General features: G+C 42.9%; 1 protein-coding gene across 3 annotated transcripts in view; it reads right to left on the bottom strand.

The window, feature by feature from the left end:
* Positions 1-694: 694 nt before the first annotated feature.
* AXIN2 (axin 2) overlaps positions 695-23418 on the bottom strand; it is a 47388-nt gene continuing 24664 nt past the window's right edge. For all 3 annotated transcript variants that reach the window (XM_048490487.1, XM_048490485.1, XM_048490486.1), the window contains exons 4-11: positions 22613-22715; positions 18533-18673; positions 17601-18106; positions 17207-17398; positions 16695-16925; positions 15108-15203; positions 12916-13083; positions 695-3321 (exon numbers count right to left, since the gene is read on the bottom strand). In XM_048490487.1, coding sequence (XP_048346444.1) covers positions 3195-3321; positions 12916-13083; positions 15108-15203; positions 16695-16925; positions 17207-17398; positions 17601-18106; positions 18533-18673; positions 22613-22715 — 1564 coding nt within the window. In that variant the 3' untranslated portion in view covers positions 695-3194. The remainder of the gene's footprint in view (positions 3322-12915; positions 13084-15107; positions 15204-16694; positions 16926-17206; positions 17399-17600; positions 18107-18532; positions 18674-22612; positions 22716-23418) is intronic.

The following is a 23418-nucleotide window of genomic DNA, read 5'->3' as shown; positions in this document are numbered from 1 at the left end:
GAGAAGTGAACTGTGGCACATCTAATGGACTTCAGAGATGGGACATTCAGGAGAAAGCTTTGCAAAGAACCACTGGTGCACAGGCTTACATGGCAAGAGTTGGTTGTTCAAGGATGTAGGTCTCAGACTGTATTACGTCTTTATAAATGCTAAACAGTGATGAGCTAGCATCCGTCATATTCTCAGAAAAAATGTTCTTCGACTTGGTGAAAAGAAATATAGTCTTATACAATATTTCTAGTAAGATGGTCATTAAAAGCAGACTACTCATCACATGATCTTGGGCTGAACAGTTTAAAAGCAAATTTGGGGGCTAAGATCCAGCTCAAATTAAACTTCTATTGTTAAGCTACTTGGGTTTCCATTTTGGAAAATATTATATTCACTTCTAAAACTTAAACACTGAATGCTTGGAAAATTATTTGTACCTCCATGGTCTGAGAGTAATTTACCTTTAAAAGTGTCGTAATGATGTCTTCAGATGCTAAAAAATATTTCAATTGTTAACCATCAATCAAATTCTCCCCATGGCTCATAAAAAGTTCAGCTCCTTGCACTGACCAAACGTAATATGCACTTTCTCACAATATATAAAATAAAAATACATAAAGATTGTGGGTAAGCAATCTGACTTAAGCAAAGACTTCTCCATACAAAAAGACTTCTAGATTGAAACCACAGCAAACCAAAATTATATTAATTTGAAAAATATAAAATTTTAATAAAGGCTACATCTCTTAATTACAATAATTATTGTACCAAGCAATTTGTATTTAAATGAAACTCTTAATAATGCATAATTTACAGTATAAGTAGAACAAATGTCATGACAAAAGTCAGAAGTACAAGACTTGTAGTAAAAAAGCATAAAATATCTTTATACATAAATCCCTTAAACAAACAAGGGAGAGCTTGGACCCTGAACACAGGGTGAAACATGGCATAGTAACACCATGCAGGCACAGGTACTGTACTGATTGAAGTGTTTTTTAAAAATTTTAACACACACTAGAGATAATGTATTAATGGGTATTTTTCTCCTCTCCACATATTTTCTACACTATATACAGACATATTATACAAAGGAAATGTAACATTGGCAAACAGAAGGCATTGACAAACACAAAATGTAGAAATAAAATGCCTGGGCAGAGGCAAGTGTTGTGTGTTATGTTAGCTCAATACACACAAAGAGTTCAATTAGAGAAGGAAACTTTTCTGATATTTCATAGCACATTTTAGCCATAATCAGTAAGTGGATATTATTGGAAATTTAGGAGCAAAGGAAAAGATGTCCCAGCAAGAAACAGACACTGCCTTTTTTCCTCAGAAGAGGATAAAATGTCTCCCTTGCTGAGGGCATAATTGGAAGTTATGACTTTTTGTCCTTCAGAATGACAACAGTCCTAAGGAATACAGCCAGAATGATACTCTGCAAGACTTCCTCTGAGCTCTATAAAATCCAGAGTTGAGCAGAACCAGAATTTAGCTCTAGAATTTGATGCCAAAAACAAAACAAAACCAGAGGACCCTATTCAAGACTGTAGAAGGCATCAACCCATAACTCCCCTTCAATTTGCAATGAAGAAGGGGCACAATATATTTTGAAAAATTGGCCTATCCATTATAGTTGAGATATAATTAATAGGAGGCTACTCAAAGTGACTACTTTTTTTTAAGTACAGCTGATTTGGGGAGATGAATACCTTTTTTAAAAAAAGCTAGCTACATTTGTGTCAACATGAATGGGATTGGTGTCATGTCCTGCTCTTCCTGGGACAGGCAGGTCTGTCAGCAAACTCAATTGGATGATCTAACAGATTCTATAAACTTTATAATTCTATGCTTGCCTTGCAAAAGACAGGAACTGGACATAATGTATACGGCTCATTCCACCCATGCAGAATAATGCACTTTCAAACTGCTTTCAGTGCTCTTTAAAGCTGTGCAGAATTGCAAACAGTTGTGAAAGTGGTTTGAAAATGCATTATTTTGCGTGTGCGGAAAGGTTATGGACCATGGCAAAAGTATATTCTTACCACAGAAACTGACAACATCCACAGTACTCTTGTAATGTTGACCCATGAATCCATGGTTAGAGCCAATGAAGTCATAACATTCTGAATCTCCTAACCATGGTTAGAAAATTATAAGTGTTTGTGGGCTATTTAGCTCTCCTCTCCTGTTAAACATGATTTTTTCACTCCTCTATCTGCACCTTACCTCTGAACTGGCACTAACATTAGCTACTGTGAGCCTCAACCCACAGCCTATATGCACAGTAAGAAGCAGGTTGGCAAACTTTTTCTGAAGCCAAGATTGGTGTTTAGACCTTTACAGACATAACACTGCACTATAGTTAGGTTCAAAAAGAGAACAGAAGGAGGTGTGTCAAGGTCATGGAGGTGTTTCCTTATCTGTTCATCATTGTTAGTGGCTTGAGAAGATTATGTCTGTACTGGGCCTGAAAATCAGAGCAGCATTTATTAAAATGCACCACCCTCTAGAAGAGCAAATGTTAAGGATAATATTCATTCTCTCTGTTTCTCTCTCTCTCACACACACACACACACCCTCTCTCGCAAGAAATAAAAATATGTAGAAATGTTGGGCACCTCATAATTCCAGTTTGTTTTCTAAAGAAGCAGAAATGAATGTATTTTTTTATAAAAGACATAGTCCAAATTCTTTAGATAGTAGAAATAATGTAAAAATAAAATACAAACCCACCCTTTTTCTTTACATCACTTCCCCTCTTTTCTCCATTGTTTAAAGCAGCATGTCCATAAACTGGACTTAAGGGAAAAAACACTTTTCAATAAATATCAATAAGGATTACTGTAAGGTACGCTATACACAGTTCTCTGAGTCCATAGGACTGGGATTCCCCAGAAACCATATATTATGTATGGAAGTCTCTCAACATCATATGCATCTTTAATAACCAAGAAGTGGTCATGTTTTTAATAAATAGTTCAGGGTTCTTAATGTCTCAGTACCCAGCCTGAACACCATTTTAAAAAATTGCTAAGGCTGATTTGGCAAAGTCTTCATAGACCTCCATTTATTTTTGTTGTTTTTTCTTCATTGGTTCAAACCTTCCTTCAAAAGCTTTGTTTCGTGGTCTGTCCAACAGCTGGCATCTTTAGCGCATGGTTCTTTACACACACAGACAATGCCAGCCAGCCAGCCAGTCAGTCAATCCTTTCGACTTTTCCAAGGATCCTTCCTTCGTACATGGGCAGAATGGCATCGTCATCCCAGATTTCTTCAAAAACAGCACCACAGTCAAACTCATCACTTGCCCTTTTGAAGTAATACCTGGAATCAAGAAGATTGACAGGTAATAAATAAGAAGACCGTGCACAGTGGGATTACTACAATGCATACTGTCCATTTTCTACATTCAGAGGTCAAACATTGCTAGATTTAGACCGGAGTCCCCAATGTGATCCCTGTGGGTACCATGGTGCCCATTGATACTTACTTACTTTTTACTATTTATTTATTTATTTATTGGATTTTTATACCACCCTATCACCAAGGGGCTCTGGTGCTTTAGCAACAGCTGCCATGATAGCATAAGATATCCACGGTGTAATAAAATTAAGCTGAAGTAATCATTTTATGGCTGGATCTTCCCCTTGAGGCAGCCATTTTTGAGCAGCCATTTTGTTGCTACATTTACCATGCTGCTTCAGAGTTCCAAATGTGCTCACAGGATCAAACAGATTGGTGACTCCTGATTTAGACCCATAGTATGATTTAGACAACTCCTGATTTAGACAACGTAGAATGAGCCTCACTGCTGAGGAGGTCATGCCATTACCTTGCTACCTGCTAGTGTCACATCAGAACAACACAATGTCATACCATAAAAACCTCTCTTCAACCTAAGGTGGCTTTACGTATTCAGTCACTGCCTTTGCTATCCTTATGAATCTACCTCAAGGTGAACGAGTGGAGGTAACATTACAGTTACCATGGAGATATTGTGGAAAATGGCCCATGATGGGCAAATTCTGGCATAATCTAAGAGAACTATTTACCAGATTTCTGCCATATTACATTACCACGTTCCCATTCCATGTTTCTGGCAGCTGCTGGAATGATGCATGACAATGTGATCACAGAGAACAACATGAAACAGTTCTTTAAGTTACAACTCAAAAACACTTACTATTGAGGGCTATTTTTCACAGTATCCTAATTATCACAGTACTCCAACCCACAGCAAAAACGTTAAAAGCTACTTAATCCATGGGCGGGTAGAGCAAAAGGTGGTTGATGAAGGAGTATGCAGCAGATGACTTTGAAAATGGCCTACAAGGAAATGCTAACAAAGATGGCTACAAAACAGTATATAGTCTGACAACCTCAGCATTATCAAGAAACACTGGATCTGTTAAGGAAGGAGACAGAAAAGTAGTATATCTCAGTTCTGCCTTCTGGTCCAGTCATAAAAAATACACTGACAGGATTAGAAAAAACTAAGCAGTTTATGCTTTCATAAAAGCTAACTCAGCTAGCTTTTAAGTAGGCCCATTTTAAAACATCTTGACTTTACAGGGGAAAAGAAAAGCTTCCCAGTTTGGCCATGGACAATCTAAACTAGACTCATGTTTAAATAAATGAAAGAGAGGCTGGTTAGTATGTCTGACTTCTATTTACTTCACAAAAAATGGCAACTCTTCCTTTCAGAGGAATAAATATACTTTATAATGACAGACTGTCCCAAAATTAGTTCAAGTTTTAGGTTGCCAACCTCAAGGTAGGGCCTGGAGATCTCCCAGAGGGTTGACACTATGGCATTTTGTATGGCAGAGAGGTCTCTCCCTTCCCTGAATCTCATCCTTTCCAGGCTCCGCTCCCAAATCTCTAGGAATTTCCAACTCAGAGTTAGCAGTTCTATTAGGGCCATTCAGACGTCATGTGCACATTGGTACAAGTCATAGGTGTCAAACTCGCAGCCCTCCAGATGTTATGGACTACAGTTCCCATCATCCCCTGCCAGCATCATATGGGAACTGTAGTCCATAACATCTGGAGGGCCGCAAGTTTGATACCTGTGGTATAAGTGAACCAAAACCTGGCTTTTGACAAGGTGGGACACCCCCTTTCTCCCCTCATGCACCACAAATGAAGACTTCCTGCTTTAGGAAGTCTTCAGTCTATTGACAATTTGTAGTTCAGCATCCCAGTTTGTGAGAAAGAAACAAACTGTAATTGGGTGCAGTACCCATATTCAAATACCATGACAAAGTGTAATTAGACTGACCTAGGAAATCTTTGACCTCAACATGGCGCAGGATTTGCTCTGAAAAATGTTTTGACAGCAAATTGGAAGGCTGGGGGTTATATTTCAAAATGGGTAGGTGGATAGCAATTGGCTGGATAATCACACCCAAAGAGTAGTACTTCTATCCAATCCTTACTTAATGACTCTTAATCTGATTGGAGGGTATTGCCTAGGGGAGTGCCACAGGGCATTTTGGACCTAATGCTTTTTAATCACTTTATCAACATTCTAAACAAGGATGCGAAGCGACTACTCATTAAATATGATGATGACATCAAATTGGCTGGGGTAGCAAATGCTCCAGAAGATAGAGATAAAATACAATGAGACTTGGATATATTGGAAAAATGGGCAGAAGTGAACAAGATGTGATCTAATAGAGATAAAGGTAAGGTTTTGAATCTGTGTAGTAAAAACGTTATGTACTGAATGCGGGAATACACTTTTGGATAGTAGTGTGTGTGTGAACAGGATCTTGGGATATTGGTCGACGGCAAATAGAGTATAAATAGTGTGATGCAGCATCAAAGAAGGCAAATTTCATCTTAGGGTGTATCAGCAAATGCATAATGTCTAGGACATGAGATGTCACAGTACCACTATATATGGCACTGGTCAGACCCCATTTGGAGTACTGCATCCAATTCTGGAGGCCTTCTTGTAGGAGGGGCACGGAAGCTTTAGAGCAGGTACAGATGACAGCAGCAAGAGTCTTTTCCACACAGCAGAAACAAAACGTCCTACAGACATTTTTAAAAGATGCATTTTGGCTTTTTGCGTTTGCTCTGCCGGAAAACACAAGTTTTTCCCAGCCAAAACATTCCTTTTTTTCCCACCTGCTGTCCGACGGCGCTCTTGTCAGTTTCCTAGTTGCACCTGCCATTTTGTGTGCTGCTGCAGAGATTCTCCTGCCTCTGCCATTTGGTGACATTTTCTGACACCATTTGGTGAAGCCTGCCTCTGCTTGGAGCTCGTTCATGCGCAGAGTTTCTCTGTAAAAAGCACATGAAGAAAGTTTATTTTGCCTCATGATCCAGGGCACGTGTCATTTTTCCTTTTTTGTTCTGAAGGGGATGTCTGGGAAGCTATGATGACATAAATATGCACACATTGCAGGCTCTCGTGTTGTGTCATCATAGCTGCACAGACATCCCCCCCCCTTGAAACAAAAAATGGGGGGAAGACACATGCATGGGATCGCCAGACAAAATGAACTTTATTTGTGTACTTTTTACAGTGAAATCATTCATGGATGAGCTGCAAGCAGAACAAATCTCTACGAGAAACCTTCACCAAATGCCAGAGGGAGGACAATCTCTGCAGCAGCACACAAAATGGTGGGCATAACTGCAATGAAAATGCAAGTAAGAGCTAGGGAGAGGGAGAAATAAAGCATCTCCAGCTGGCTTTTCTTTTCAAAGGCAAGTAGGAGACGACTTTAATCTGGCTTCAGGGGAAAAGATCACAAGTTTAGCGATTTTTAAAAACCTTTATGCCATTAAAGGTTATTATTATTATATAAAAACCTGTGTTGAGAGAAATAAAACAGTCTGAAGACGTTTTGGGGGGAGAGAGCTGTGATAAATTCTTCTCCCAAATGCTTTTTATAGCATCCTTAAGACATTATATTTCTGCTATGCGGAAAAGATTCAGGATGATTAGGGGTTTTGAGACTTAGGCCCTTTCTGCACAGGCGTGAGCGGGGGTGCGTCGGCATGAACAATGCTGAAAAACACCCCCCAGGACCATTCACATGGACGGTCCTGCTAGGGCTGCAGGCGGCGGCGCAGCCTTTGTACAGGCTGCGCCATCCCTGACGCCGTCCCTCGTTTCCGGCACATTGCACAGGCCAGGGGACGCCCCCTGCAAGCTGGAACAGTGGCTCTGGAGTCGCAGGCCAGGGGGCGTGACCCCTGGCCTCTGCGACGCGCCGGAAGCCAGGAGACGAGGTACGGCAACAGGGACAGTGGGGGGGAAATGGCGCCTTCCAGCCGCTGCCGTTTGCACGTCAGCGGTTGGAAGACGCTGCTTCCAAAAAACCTCACTCAGGAAGCGAGGTTTGGAAGCAGCGTCTTCGTGCCGCTCTGAGGTGGGGAGGCCGGCGCTGCTGTGATGCAGCGGCGGTCATGCGAACCCCTACCCAAGGACGGCGTTTTTGCCGTCCCTGTGGCGCTCTATTCCGCCCGTGCACAAGAGCTAAAGTCTTACAAAGAAAGACTGCGGAAACTGGGAATGTTTAGCCTGGAGAAAAGGAAGTTGATTACTCTTTTAAGTATTTGAAATGCTGTCATTTAGAGGAAGACAGGGCACTGTTTCACTTAGTAGTGAAACTCATAACAATGGGTTTAAGGATATACAGCAAGGTATTAGGAGAAACTTTTTAAAAGTAAGGGCAGTTCAGTAGGGAACTTGTTCCCCAGGGATGTGGTGGGCTCATCTTCCTGAGAAGCGTTTAAGCAGAGATTGGACATGTATTTGTCAGGGATACTTTAGGTCAACCTGTATGATGCAGGGGGTTGGTTTGGAAAGTCTTTGGCCCATTTCTAACTTTTTATGAAGACAGGGAGGAAGGAAAAGGAGAGTGTGCGCCCCAAAAGAAGCCAGGTTCAGTAGCCTACATTCAATCATCATGGACAAACTTCAGCTTAATCAAGATGCTAAATGGAGTCCAAACTTTGTTTTCTCCTGTTTGTATCTTTTATCAGTCTTGGATTTATTATAATTGGTGAGATTTAAGGACTAGTGATGCCATTTGTCTGCATGCATTATATCACACTATATGTTTTAAATGAAGTTTGGGTCCAAGATGAAGCCGGGTCCTGCAGCAGTAAATCATCACCATGCTATGCCATAATAAATCTCCAGAGCTCCATAGTGGACTGCTTGTAAATAACTGTCAATAGTGCTCCTTTAGGACAGACATACACACATAGAACATCATACTGGTTTTTAACTTTTCCCTGTCTGCATATATTTATTTGTACACCGCCCTGAGCCTCCGGGGGAGAACGGTATAAAAATCAAATAAACAAATAAACAAATAAAGTCAACCATCAAGGAAGAAGACAGCTGTTAGAAAACTCAAAGAAAGAGCAAATTACTCAAGTACATCACTTAATAAAGGGGCGGGCACCTTCTTCAAACCATTTACAGAAGTTGGCAAAGAGCCAAGCATTTAATTTAAGGAAATACAAATTCAAGAACCCCATCATTTCAGAGCTAATAAGTAAAGTTTGGTAAACTTCACTCCTACACTTTAACTTCCATAAAGTGGTTTTTTACAAAGAAAAATTGCAAGCTGTATAACTAGAAATGTTTTCTTTTCTTACAAAAATCCAAAATGCAGCCACAGTCCAAGAGCATACACTTTGGACACGACAGCAATCTCTGCAACTTTTATTCTCCGCTATTTCCTTACAGCCCCCAGTGTAATGAGCAATCTTGGCTTCGATTGCATTATTTGACACTGAAAGGTCAAGCAGCAGTGTCCCACTTTCTCTTTCTTTGGCTTGGGATGCTTAGATCATGAAGCCAATGCTCACGCAGACAAAAAAAGTGCCCCTTCCCCTCTTGTGTCAAACAGTGAGGACCCCTTTATTATCCTGAATTAAACCGTTCAGCTTCTTGATTAAAGGTTCCTTTTATCCCCCCTTCCAACATTCTTCCTTCTCAGGCGGCTTAATTGCATATGCACAAATGAAGGCCTTCCATTCAGAGAGTCAGCATTTAGGGAGCCTGCTTGTCTGCTGCCCCCACCCCTCCTTGAACCCATGCTGGTCTCTCGCCCTCGCCTCACTCAAAGCCTTTCACCATACAATCGCCAGGAAATAATATATATATATTATGAGGTACGCAAAAGAGAAGCGAGAAAACCAAGCACCTTGCCAAGCTTTTAAACAAAGGACTGGAACCATCGTGGTATGTTACAAGGTAGTCAGTTTTCCATGTAAGCTACAAAGGAACCCCTACTCTAACTCCTTTTGATTTCCTCTTTTTTTAAAAAAACCTTAATACTACCACTGGCTAAACACCAGTTTAGCTTTGATGTTTATGCCCTCTAAACATGCCAACAAGAGGCTTTATTTATCTGACTGTGGTTTAGGCAAATATCACGGAGGGAACTAATTTTTAAAAAGATGTGTGTTGGGGGGGGGTCATTTCCATTTCTGGAACCATTTTTTGGTCTTTCTAGTGGGGGGGGGGGGTGGGGGGGGGGTGGGGTGGGGGGGGGGGGGGGTGGGGGGGGGGGGGGGTGGGGGGGGGGGGGGGTGGGGGGGGGGGGGGGTGGGGGGGGGGGGGGGTGGGGGGGGGGGGGGGTGGGGGGGGGGGGGGGTGGGGGGGGGGGGGGGTGGGGGGGGGGGGGGGTGGGGGGGGGGGGGGGTGGGGGGGGGGGGGGGTGGGGGGGGGGGGGGGTGGGGGGGGGGGGGGGTGGGGGGGGGGGGGGGTGGGGGGGGGGGGGGGTGGGGGGGGGGGGGGGTGGGGGGGGGGGGGGGTGGGGGGGGGGGGGGGTGGGGGGGGGGGGGGGTGGGGGGGGGGGGGGGTGGGGGGGGGGGGGGGTGGGGGGGGGGGGGGGTGGGGGGGGGGGGGGGTGGACCCCTGTTCTAGAGGAACCTCTGTCCAGTTCTTTGCTGACCCAAGCCCAATGTGCGATACTTCCTTTTAGAATCCTTCAAATTAGCAGGTCGGTGGGTATGAAACAAAAGCTAACATGAAGCACAACTGTCCTTCTGCTCAATTTATCTCCTCTTTTCCAGCAACGTAAGCCCCTGTAAGCAATAATTTGCTGATCTTCAGCTCTGACAGAATTCTTTGTTTGAATGTCACATTTTATTTTCTAGGGGCAAGAAGGAACCCACACATTCTATGACCTGTCACTGAAATTACAGTTTGGGTATACACAGGAGTACAAAAAAGCCAGCATGCTGTAGTGGTTAAAGTGTCAGACTAGGATACAGGAGAACCAGATTTGATCCCCACTCTGCCACCAAAACTGGCTGGGGAACTTTAGTCCAGTCACACACTGTCAGCCTAACCTAACTCACTTTTGTGAGGACAAAATATAGAAGAAGAGAACACTGTAAGATGCTCCAAGTCCCCATTGGTGAGAAAGGTGAGATATAAAGAAAGTGAAGAAAGAAAGTGAAGAAAGTAAACAAAAGAAAGAAAGAAAGAAAGAAAGCTCTTTCCCCCACAACCTCTTCGAACTCATCATGAGGTCTTCATTTGCATATTGATGTGAGTTTTCCATCGAAACACATGTTTAGTGAGACACATTTTCCTTTGTCTCTGTTTCTCCCACTCATCCCTTTCTACATCTGGCACCCATAATATTCAGAAGATTTGCCTTTATTGCTGTTTGTTCTTTCTAAAAACTACTGCCATGTTAAGATTACCCCACATTGCTCAGGTGTACGTTTGTGAACCAGAAAAACTCCAACTGTCCATTAAATCACCACTTAATACATTAAGTGGGGGAGGGAGGGAATACCATCTTAAATGCCTGCTGGACAACACTGTCCTACTGAGAGACGACCAACAGAAACTCGAGGTACCTAAGCTGCAAACCGACTCATCCAGTAAAGAATATTAGAGTGTCAACTATTTATGTATATCTTTGTATGTTAAAACAAAAGGCAAAGGCTTCAAAGACATGGCTATTAAGTGTGCCTTAGAACAAAATCAATGCCAGATGTAACCAGAGCGTCCAGTCCTTCCCTACTACTCTGAACAGTACTCTTTGCTGAAGGTCACCTGCAGCTTCAGTCTAAGTCACACACCCCCTTCCCAAAATCAAAGCTTTGATCACAAAGATTCCCTGGGGGAGCAACACATTTAGATAATTAGTTTCACCTTGTGTCTGTACAAGATAAAACACATTGGTCTTGGCTCCTTGGCTCCCAAGCTCTTTTTGTACACTTCTGCGTTTGCTATCTCTTATCCAGTGCCAATGTCAAATAAGGATTACTGTATGTCATGGTCCAGGTAACACCTGGAGGATTGTGGAATCATTGGTATCACTGTCATAGATAGACCAGCAAAGAGCATCCTTGAGATTTCTTCACATATAATAGGAAAAACTAAATTCTCTTTTGCTGCTACCCATCTTCACAGTGACCACGCAGTTGGAAGACACAGGCCCAAATACATATTGCAAAGACTCTCCTAGTAGTTATGATCAAATGAGGCTTCTGGACAGGTGTCTACGGTGTGTAATCATGTCTCTTGTCCATCCATGGCAGTGTCACTTATCTGTTGGTGTTCCAACAATAGTAGGAAACACAAGAGATATAAGCCCTGTGTTTCCCTGAATATGTTCATGCAGGGCATGATCTGTGTACCATCTACAAACATTAGGATTCTGGGGTACAACTGTGTCTTCCAGACATCCATTTGTTGGATATCACATCACAATACACAACTCCACTTAACTGGGGCACATGGGTGATGCAAATAATTTCCCCAGAGGGTTTTGAATGTTATGGTCAGATCACTAACCACATAATAATCTCCAGTCATGAAGTACCATTAGCTTCTGAAAAAATTCTGTTAAAGCTTTTAGTGTAAGCAAGGCAGAAGTCAGACACTTTTCTTTTGTTTCACATTATTTTGTGGTACGGCTAAGGAACATACACTTCTACCCACTTGCAAAATAACTCCCTAAATGGTCTTGGCCTAATTCTAGCCAAACCAGGAAAATCTCTCATATTGTATGCTGGGTGATACAGAATTGACAGTTCAAATTCCTGCCAGCAAGCTCAATGAATTAGACCTAAGACTTTGACAAGTAAGAATAGGCCTGCTGGCTCAGGGGAAAAAACCCTTTGGGAAGCTGATTTTTCAGAGGAATCTTGCAGTATGTAGGAACGACTTCCACTGTAAAGTCAATGTAACCTATTACAAAGCTTAAAGAAAAGAACACACTATGCCAAAGGCTAAATTCTCAGCCAAGGCAGATTAAAGACAGTATTCAGTAAATCATGCAACCCAATCAGTCTTTGTGTAATTTGATCTCATTCTAAAATCCCCCCACCCGAATTTTGAAACTCTATCAAAGAGAAAGACAATGGTCTCTGAATGAAGCTGCACCCCCTTCCCACCTGGTGTCTGCACCTTCACCTCTGTCCAGATATTCCCAAGCTACTCTCCATAGTCACAAGAGTTGGAGACATTTACACTTTGATCTACACAAATAAGTATTCAAGGTTCCAGAATCAAGTATGGGGAAGTGTATTGGGGAAATGGGTAAGTTCCCACTTTGGCATCATGCTGGAAGTACAAAGAGAGGAAACAGAAGAAACTTGAGCTCCCTGCCTCTGTACTTTGAGGCACCATCCAAGGTACCTTCAGACTTTCAAGTCTTCACTATATACTAAATTCTGTCTTTGTTTAACATTCTGCCCCACCTAGTTTCCAGCGTTGTGGGTGAAAATCGCCATAATTTTGTCACACAGGCTGATACCTTGAACAAAAATCTTCACCAAGTACAACAGCATTTGAAAACTGAAACGTATGCTTCAGAGGCTATCAATTTTTTTTCATATAAAGCTATTGGTTGTTTTGGCACAGAGTTTCTTCAAACACAAGAAAAAATATGAAAGAGACCACAAAAGGCTTACCTATAATTTCCCTTTTTGCTCAGCTGCTCTTTAAAGTGCCCAAGTGTCAGGCTCTGGGCCTTCAACATCCTCCTATAGGGAATTTCTTCTCCGCAGAAAAAATAAGTGACAACCAACTCACTAGGTTGGGAGGAGTGAACTGTAGGGATTTTCCTTGGTTCTTTGTGACTGAAAAGAGGAAAAGAAAAAGAGGTGAGACTTGACAATATTTGATATTTCTACCTCAGACAACACCACAATGACAAGAAGGGCAAAAAACATAGATATCTATTAATAAAACTAATTCTTACAGGACTCTATATCAGATAAACAGTTCCAGTGGAGAGACAGAAAAAATTATCAGACACTTTTGCAAAGCATTATAAATAAACAAAACCCATAAATGTACAGCTCTAATTACCAAGCTGAAACTCATCCAAAAATGCCAGACTCACCATATGTATGAATCTTAACATTTTGACAGCTAACGTTAATTGAAAGGCAATTTGCTTCACAAGCCAAAGTTCTACAGCCATTCCAAATGTAGGTCCTGGACCTACCTCCAATGCTAGTTTGTAGTACTGAACCAGAGTAAATCAATTCTCCCCTCTACCATCCTCAGGAAAATAGTGCCGGCGACGGAAACCAAACAGGAATACTAGCAATACTCAGACAACGCAGTATGACAGACCACCTTTAATCTTGCTCATGCTTTACTACCAGAATAGGCTTGGTTAAGAAGCTCTTTTTTACCAGTCTTCAGATATTATTCCCTCACGTACATTCTTAATTGTATTTTCTCAATTCATACCTTGTGACTGTTTGAAATTACTGCATTGTATACTTGTACAAGTAATGTTTGCACAAACATGTACAGAGAAGGGAAGGGAAGTGGTTATCCTGTCTAGTTTACTTCCCCTCAGTAATCGGTACATACATTACCAAAGGCAAGGAAAAAATGGAATCCATCTTTTGTAAGGGCAAGGAAAAAAAAACCTGGGATAGGATGGACTGAGTAGTACATCTTCTCTGGATCAGTAGATAGCCTAGAGGGGTACTTCCCCATTTCTTCACTTTGCACGTATATTACTCAAGCCACCACAATAATCGAGAACAGACACATACACAATTAATAGATAATAGTGTTGCCAGCCCCTGCCCCCAGCCACTGGCAAGGGATGGGGGGTAGGGTTGTCAAATCCAGGAGTGGAGATTTAGGGGTGGAGCCTGGGGTGACAGGGACCTCAGTGGGGTACAGTGCCCCAGAATCCACCCTCCAAAACATCCATTTTCTACAGGGGAACTGATATCTACAGTCTGGGGATGAGCCACAATTCTAGGAGGTCCCCAAGTCCCACCTGGAGACTGGCATCCCTAATAGACACTTCCACAAATGAAGCTTCACATCTGCAGACATTTTCCCATCCCTTCAACTCCAGTGAAACTCCATGCATTCCATCTACATTGAAACAAATGAGAAAAGTCCCAATTCATATGTAGGAACATGGCCATATTAAAATATGCAGGAGCAGGGCTAGAGATCTATTTGCCTGTCACCAGAGTCTTTCTTACAGGGGGAGCAGCAAAACCTTTTTACACCTTGGATTCTCGAGGAAGGGAGACCTGCTTTCTGAACGACAAACAATTCTGCTACCAGGGAGAATCGCAACAGGTCCTTGAATGCCATGCAGGCAACTTCTGAGGCAACATTGACTTGGCATGTCAAAAGGTCACAAAGTGTTACTCCACAGTAATTTAGTCTTTCTAATTTGTTCCAAACCTTTGTAGAGCAGCATCAGGAAGATGGGGAGAAAAGCTACTAGCAAAGACAGCTGGTGTACTTAAGGTCAACCAATTAAAAATGAAAGGCTATAGTCAGGTGGCTTAGCCTGGACTTCAAACATTACTTATTGCTTAAGATGAAGAAGATAAGAAAGAAAACTTTAATTATTTAGACTGCAGTAGATTTCTTCTCAAAAAGAACTATCCTGTAATTAAACCAATCCAATCTATGTCTGCTTTACAGGAATGCCAGCTAAGAAAGAACCAGAAGACAGGATTTGAAAACAGTTTGTTCCATGTTTCAAAAAATGAAAAAATTGAAAAGTATCAGGAAGACAACATGTTTTCAAAGGAATGTCCCGTTGGATGAAATAAAAGTTAAAAAGGCAAGGAAGGATATCGAGCTATGTGGTACATAAAGCAACACCTACTCTTCTGTTGCTGTGCTTGTACTGCAAAAAGGACCATTTCCTCCCGGTACCGAAGTCAAGTGGTTGCGATCCCTTGGTTGATTTGAGGTTGAACATCTACAGTTTGGAAGGGGAGAAGGGAAGATACAGAAGTGACTGATTTGGCTTTTCAAAAGCTCACCTAAGATACACACACTGTAAAGGAAATAAATCAAGGAAATAGCTAAGTGCACTGAGGGGGATGCGGGGGACGGAGAGACAAAACCACAACTACATCTTCTAGCAAAAGACAGCAAAGACACAATTTGGCATACTAACTATTCTGGAAACATATCCATGGCCTCTAAGCAAAAGAAACAAAGCTGAAAAGTAGAATGGGGTCTTGTGATTAGGTTTCTGCCTGCAACCCTCTTGGTCCTTTATGGAAACACTCCTCTGAAGTACAGTCTGGGGCTCACTGTACAGTTTTCTGGCTCACTGGAAGACACAGGGCTGGCACAAGTGGAAGCTCTTAGAGCCAGAAGAATGAGCTGAACAACAGAAAAAAAACCCTTGGCAGTGGAAAAAGGCCCTGCACCATCGGAAAGAAAGCACAGACCCAAGCCTACCTGAACATATGAAGCTGCCTTAAATGAGTCAGACCACTGGCCTATCAAGGCCAACACTTTGACTAGCAGCAGCTCTCCAGGGTCTCAAGCACAGGTCTCCCATATTATCTATGTTCTGATCCTTTCTACCTGGAGTTGACTGGGGTACATTCAAGGACCTTCTGCAGGCAAAGCTGATGCTCTACCACTCAGCCACAGTCCCTTGGGTGCAAGAGGACATACGAAGTTCCGTGGCCCACTTCAACTTAGCCATAGCCCTGCTTAGAAGCCTGCAACTATCTTTATTCTAGAACAGCGGTTCTCAACCTGTGGGTCGGGTCGGACGACCCTTTCACAGGGGTCGCCTAAGACTCTGCATCAGTGTTCTCCATCTGTAAAATGGATAAATGTTAGGGTTGGGGGTCACCACAACATGAGGAACTGTATTAAAGGGTCGCGGCATTTGGAAGGTTGAGAACCACTGTTCTAGATCATACCCCACCCAACCAAACTAAAATGGAACCAACTCAGAAGGGGATTTACAAATTTAGCCATTTCTCTTGGGGGTGGGGGTTTGTGGGGGGGGGGGGAGAATATTAGTCTCTTCTTTAGCATAGGAGTTTCCTGTAAAGCTCAAGCAGAACTAAGACTTTTAAAAGGTATGACCAGGCTAGTGAGGGCCTTGTTTTGCCACCCTGCTTAAAATGGGAATCACCTTGGTGGTGAGGATGGGAGCAGGATCAAATGAAATGCAACTGAACCACACTGCAGCCTGCCTGGACCAATTTTTCAGAGCGTTTAGACAACTGATCATCACACACTTCACTGCATCTTGCACTGAACCACCAGCTACTAAGGTCTGAAAATGTTCCACTACAAAACATCAGCTTTGTATTTTCTATAACTTTCTTGCAGTTCATTCCAGAACGCCTACCAAGGAGGCACAGGTCAGAGAGCATTTCTAAATGTAGGAACTTTTCTGGTCCCCCCCCCCCCAATTCTGCCCTCCCATGGGAGTTACCGTTGTTTCTGAGGCTTGGATACTTCAGTTAGCCTGCGGCAAGCTTCCTCCAGCTGGGCCAAAGTGTTGGGTGGCGTCAGGGGTGGCATGGCAGGATCCTGAATAAAAGGGTGGGCAGGCTGTGCCCCACGCGGGTGGTTGCTGTTGCCCCACAGATGGTGCCGGGCTGGACGTTCACCAGGCACACCTCGAGTGGACTCGGAATTGTAGGTCTTCTTTGTGCTTTGCGTGCTGATGAGAGAAAGAGACAAGGTATTTACCTACGTGGTAATAAAAGCTGAAAAATATGGCTTTAAGAGTAGCTTCAGTTCTTTGCAGGGGGTGAAGTTTGTCATAGTATGAAAAGTGGTGCCTACTAAAAATATGACTTTATGTGGTTTTTCTGGTTGCACGGAACAGCTTTCATAATAAACCAGATGAGCAAAAGAGCTTCCATTTGTTTTTAGAAATTGTAAAAATAGACAGATAAATATTTACCAACAGAATCAGCATTACAGACAGATTGTATTTACCTATGGGTCTTGTGCTTAGATTGTCTTTCACTCTCCAGCATCCACTGCCAAACATTCTGTGAGCGGTCTGCCTCTCCTCCAGGTAGCTGGGTCCCTGGAAGTACAGACAACCCCCCTCCTTCTCCACCTGGTAGGATGACGCCATCTGGTAGTTTAGAGGTCCTCTTCAGCAGCGTCCCAGTTCTGCTGAAGCTTTCCAGGAGACACAGAAGGGAGAACAGCACTTAGCCCGCCATTTCCTTGTCACAGAACTTGTTTATTACCACAAACACCACCCAAGGTCACCTTCCTCCACTCCCAAACACTCACAATCAACAACCCAAATCTCTTAGGACACTGTAGTCAAATTCTAACTGTTCATTCAGCTTTAACCACAAAGCTTGCCTAAACTTACCCAAGTGGCTCCAGTTGAGTTGCAGGAAGATCTGTCCCTTTTGAGTGCCCCTTGCACTTTGAGTAGCAATAGTAGTCACTGCCCCCAGCACACAAGCACTGGACCCGCTGGGCTGCCTCTGCTTCTATCTGCTCTTTCGTCTTGGGGATAGTGTGATGGATATAGTGGTGGTGAACGTGTTTGGTGGTCTGCTTGGTGATAAATCCTTTACTGATGAGGGCACAAGCTGTGGGGACAGAGGCAGTTCCTGGGGCCAGTAGCAATTTGCCACCTGGAAGGCGGTCCGGTGAGCGTGTGCGAGGGCTGTGCCGTCCCATGCCTGGAGACTGACACCCAGGAGTCTTCAGCACACGAGAAAGGTGGTCATCCAGGATTGCCTGCGGGTCATCCTCGTAGCTGCCAGATGGTAAGAGATTGAACTGCTGCTGCTGCTGCTGCTGCGTGACTGAAGTCTCCCTACTAGTCTGCAAGCTGGCAGGTATGTCAGGGCACTCCTTTTCTTCATCCTTCCCGTGCAAAACATAAAGGACAATCCATCACATCAAGGTAAACAAGGCATTTCTGCGTTACAGCCTGGAAAAAACAGACTAATAGAATCATGGCTTTCATTTATAAATATATATAAAATATATATTTATAAATATATTAATATATCTGCATTTCCCCTTCCCAATCTACCCTCTTCCCAAGAGACTTACAGTGACATTTCAACAGAAAGAGATCAACAACTTTATTTGTAGGGCACATTTTTTAAAAAATGCAGTGCAGTTTACCAAGCTTCAGCAGTTTAGCTTGTAACTCTCAAGAACAGGATGGAGCTAGACTGCCGTGCCTGCGCCCACCCACCCCCATGAACACCCCCCCCCACCCCTGCCTTCAGCAAAGGAATGCTGCACAGCAGGGATCTGTGCTGAAAGGGTTAATCCACTCACCTCTGTGATTTGCTGCAGCCTCTCTTCTAGGCAGTCCATGGTCTCTTGTTGTTGCTTGAGCTTTTCCAACCGAGAGATGAGGTCGGCTGCAAAGATAGCTGGTTCCACAGGGGTCATTTCCTTCGGAAGACGGTGGGTTCTCTACACAGAGCAAGGACAAAAGCGACGAGCCATGTTTAGCAGACAGCACAAGCCAAGGAAGCTGAGCCTGAGCCGCATTTCTGGCTCCGTTCAACTTGTTGTGTCTCCATGTCTGGATGAAAAGACAACCGCAACTAGGTATGGTCTGCTCTGGATTTTTATGAGCGAGTGCTGAGGCCTCATGGAGTGACATCCTCCCCAATAGCATTTGCCTTCGGCAGGAGCAGTTGGTCGCACTCCGAGGAACCCTGCTTGTTCCCTCTGTAGTACAACCAGCCCATCAGTAACTACTCTGAACTAGAAAATCTTCAAAGACTGTTGTCAAACATCAAATAGAAAACTCTGAGGCGGGAGGGAGAGACTTTAACTCAAGGAATAAAAGCGGAGTATAAACAGAAAGGAGTTGGAAATTTAAAAAAAATAAGTTGGGGAGAAAAAGGGAAGCCAACTAAAAAAAAAGAAGAAGAAGTCAAACGGTTGCAGATCAGAGAAGTGCTAGTAATTTATTTCCTGGCTACATACTGGGCACCTTTGAGGTAGTGTTGTCTCAACAGTGTCCTAGATCTCTCTCTCTCTCTTTCTTTCCCCCACTCCCGCCCTCCATCTCTTTGTACAGAAAATGAAGGAAGCTGCTGCAGGCAAGCAGTGATACACTGCTGAGCATTGCTGCCTCAAGCAGATCTATCAAGGGGAAAGGGAACATCTCCAAATCAAGTGTAGAATATAAAAAGGCAAGAATCTCTGCCAAAAGCAGGAAGGAATGAGGGAAAGCCCCGTGGATCACTGTTTTCCTCTTCCCACAAGCACTTTCCCCCATTTTTCTCCTTTGCTCTTAAATTCTGCATGCACACACACACAATGTATGCACACACACTTTTATGAAATGCACAAAACTGAATGACCAACTATTCCACATACTACCCATGAGATGAGGTGGGGCCTCTCTCTCTCTCTCTCTCTCTCTCTCTCTCTCTCTAGCAACCACTTAGCTTCAGAAATGATGTGAGGGGAGAAAAAGGCCACTCTGCTGGAAATTGTCACTCTTACACAAGCTGGCTCTATTCAGTTGCCTGATCAAAGCACTGCCTTACAGAGAAAGTCGATTTGCACGCCCCAGGACAAAATAATCTAATTTACAAGCAGAGGCCACAGAACTTCTTAAAGCAGGGAATACACACAGAGAGATACACATATACACACACATACAAATAAACTCAAAAGAGATCACACAGACACAAAGTTATTTCATATATATCAAATATATAAACATATATATATGGGTTATCAATAATAATGTATCAATAATAATAATATATATATATATATATATATATATATATATATATATATAAACATACACACACACACACACACACACACACACACACACACACACACACACACACACACACACACATATATATATATATATATATATATATATATCGCCTAAGACATCACACCACTTAAAAAGCCGGGAGGAAGAGGAATTTGGTTAAACTAATCATGAGGCAAGATAAGTTGGTACTTGTCTGTGTAAACAGTTTTGCAGAAAATTATTCGCTAGCTGAATTACAAACATCACTCTGAAACCTTCCACACTTCAGATAAGTGGGCAAGTCACATTTCTGAAGATACAGAACCAGATTTAACTGCTTTGCCTTGAAGCTAACAGGCAGGAAAGCTGGGACTTTTTAAAGAAAGGCACATATTTGGTACAAATCTCCACTTTCCTTTGGAGAAGCTGGGAAATCTATTTCTGCCAAGAAGTTGCTAATGGTGGGAGAAATCCTAGCTCCACTCAAATAAATAACAGGACTCCCAGTGACTTCAATGAACACAGGATTTCTCCTGGTGTGCTTCTCTCTCTTTGAAGTCTTGGAGCAGAGCAGAAAATGCAAAGCACAATCCCTTAAAAAAATCCAGCTGTGGAAGTTAGGGGAAGATTTAAGTATTTCCCCCACCCACTGAAATCCTCCATTCCCATGGTATAAAAAAAGACAGGAACTTTACAACAGCCTTTCAGTGGCAAATAAACATGTTAGAAATGCTGCCAGAAGCCAAGTCCTTATTCATAATCCCAGAAAGGGAAGGGAAGAAGAGAGATTTCTATCCAGAAAAATGGTGACTGGGCATATTTGAGCCAATGTCAAGCAAGGATACATGCTGCAGAGTTTAAGGGGGAAGAAGAACCATATAAAGATACCACTGTACCACTAAGCCACAGCCCCTCCGACCTTATGAACTTGATGCGAGTGTCGGGCCAGGGCCTTTACGGCTCTGGCCCTGGCCTGGTGGAACACTCTTCCTCCAGCTGTCCGGGCCCTGCGGGACCTCGGTGATTTCCGCAGGGCCTGTAAGACTGAGTCGTTCCACCGGGCCTTTGGAGAGACCAGTCGCTGAATTGTGCCCCCTCTGATCTCCTGTTTGAGGGTCCCTTCACATCTGTGGGACCCACCGTGCCCCCCCTCCTCCATGTTAGGAGGATTTTAAATAAAGGTTTTGTGACTTGCCAATTTAGTGTAGCAATCGCTGTTTTAAATTAATATTTTAGAGTTTATGGGGCTGAGTTCTTAATGTTAGGTATTATTTATTTGTTGTTACCTACTCGCTACTCTTGTTATTTATATTTTATGCCGATTATGTTGTACACTGCCCAGAGCCCTCTGGGGATGGGGCAGTATACTAAATTGAATTAATATTAATAATATTAATAATATTAATAGTAATAATAATAATAAATATATGAAGCTTTCTTGAGTGAAGTTAGAGCACTAGTCCCACGTAGCTATATACTTTTGATTCACATTGTCTGCAACTCCCTCAAGAATCTCAAGCAGGAATATACTTCCCACCCATTGAATAGCAGATGCTTAGAACTGAACCTGAGATTTCCTGCACAAAAAGCTTTACAACTGAATTGCAGCCCTGCACCAAGATAAGAACACAATATCTATCAGCATAAGAACCTCATTGCTGTATCTGACTAAGAGTCTTATCTAGTCCAGCATTCTGATTCCAACAACAGCCAACCAGATGACTTGGCCAAGCTCAAAATATGGCATAACAGCTTATCCCCACCAGACACAGGCAGTATATCCATCTCTGCGCCATCATGGGGATACAGACGATGGGAAAAACATGTGTATTTGTGTCTACGTTAGAAATAAGAATTTCAGCTTCATTATCAGGAAGAATTCACCAAGAGCTCAATTCTTGGGAAACCTCTTGGTTTCTAAGTCGTTTACTTCAATTTTCAATTTCAACCTTTAATGGCATACAAAGTCGTTTGCTTGTTAATTCCTGCCAGGAAGTCCATTTTATAGGCAGATGGTCTGCCATACTGGTTAGTTTTTCACTTGTGATGGGTGGCAAGGTATAATTTGAAGGGTACATGATACAGCAGTCATACTGAAGCTATGCAGTCTGAGATCTGATCTTCCCCTGGATGGGAGACCTCAACATGCACCCACAAATTCTGCAACAGGTGAAAAGCAGGATATAAATGTGGCAAACAAATGATACCTGCCATATTTTTCATGCATATGGAATGGGGAAGATGAGAACGTGGTATCTGTGTGCTACTTCTCCTGTTTTCTTTTTGTTACAATAAAGATCACATTTCACGTTGTCCCAACCAGTCTGAAACAACCAAATTTATCAGGGCTAACTCTTGAAATGACCTTGTACCTTTATTGCAATTCCAATAGTTGGACAAGCAATTCACATCTCAGAAGCAGGATTTAATCCTGGAATCAGAACAATATAACTACCTGACCTATACTGTCCCCAGGAGATTTGTTCTCAGGAGGCCCCAAATACAGGCAGTGACCAGATCAGACCAACTTAGACAGCATAATTTAACTTCTGAGAGTAGCATCAGGACCACAAGCTTTCAAAAAATTCCTTTCTCCCCACTATGGAATTTCTTGTACTTACTGGAAAGTGAGGTAGAGAAACTTGACCGTTGGCCTTGACACTTCGATGCATTTCCCTCTGGAGATGCTTCTTGCTCCCAAGTCTGTAAGGAGGGATGCCATCACTGTAAATCAAAAACCACATCATTTTTAGATTAGGCACTCTATGAGGTAATGAAACTCCTCTTCAAAACAGATTCCAGGAAGCATTACCAGCTCCACCACCTGATCTCACACAGCGAGTTGATATTTACGAAATCAAAAGTTAGCCACCTACTCAAGAGTCCCTTGCACTTGGTTGTGCAGTGGGAGGCAAAAGAAACCAATCCTTTTTCACCAGGGGCTCACATAACTTTGAAGCCAGGCCTGTAATGCAAGCCAAACCTTCAGATAAGTAATTGTGGTTTCCAGTCAAAGGCACTTCCTTTCCCATCTTCAAATTCCACTGAAGAAATGTTTGTGAGTAAACACCCTGTAGGGTAAGATTAGAACATGCTGTGGTTTGTTGGGTTCTGGTATCTGCTGGAGTGTTACTTGACTATTTCATTTGTGATTTCTTTGTAGTTCAGCAAGTATGGGGAAGAGAAGGCATAATTCCAGTTGGGTGTTCCCATTTCATTTCTGCCACTGTATTAGCAACTGCAGACTGGTTCAGATGGTACAGGAAAGGGATAGGGGGAATAACAGCAGGAACTGACTTGGCTAGACTCCTTTTATTGTAATATGGAAAGTGGGATTTGTGGAACTTGTGGATGGAACTACAAGTCTCAGGTATGCAACACCAACTGATATAAAGCCCAGCTCGTCTCCCCCCCCTCCCCCGTGCAG

Source organism: Sphaerodactylus townsendi, linkage group LG03 (genome assembly GCF_021028975.2).
Source record: "Sphaerodactylus townsendi isolate TG3544 linkage group LG03, MPM_Stown_v2.3, whole genome shotgun sequence".
NCBI classification, from domain to species: Eukaryota; Metazoa; Chordata; class Lepidosauria; order Squamata; family Sphaerodactylidae; genus Sphaerodactylus; species Sphaerodactylus townsendi.
Note: the sequence above shows the minus strand (reverse complement) of the source record. Positions and strands in the feature narration are given on the sequence as shown.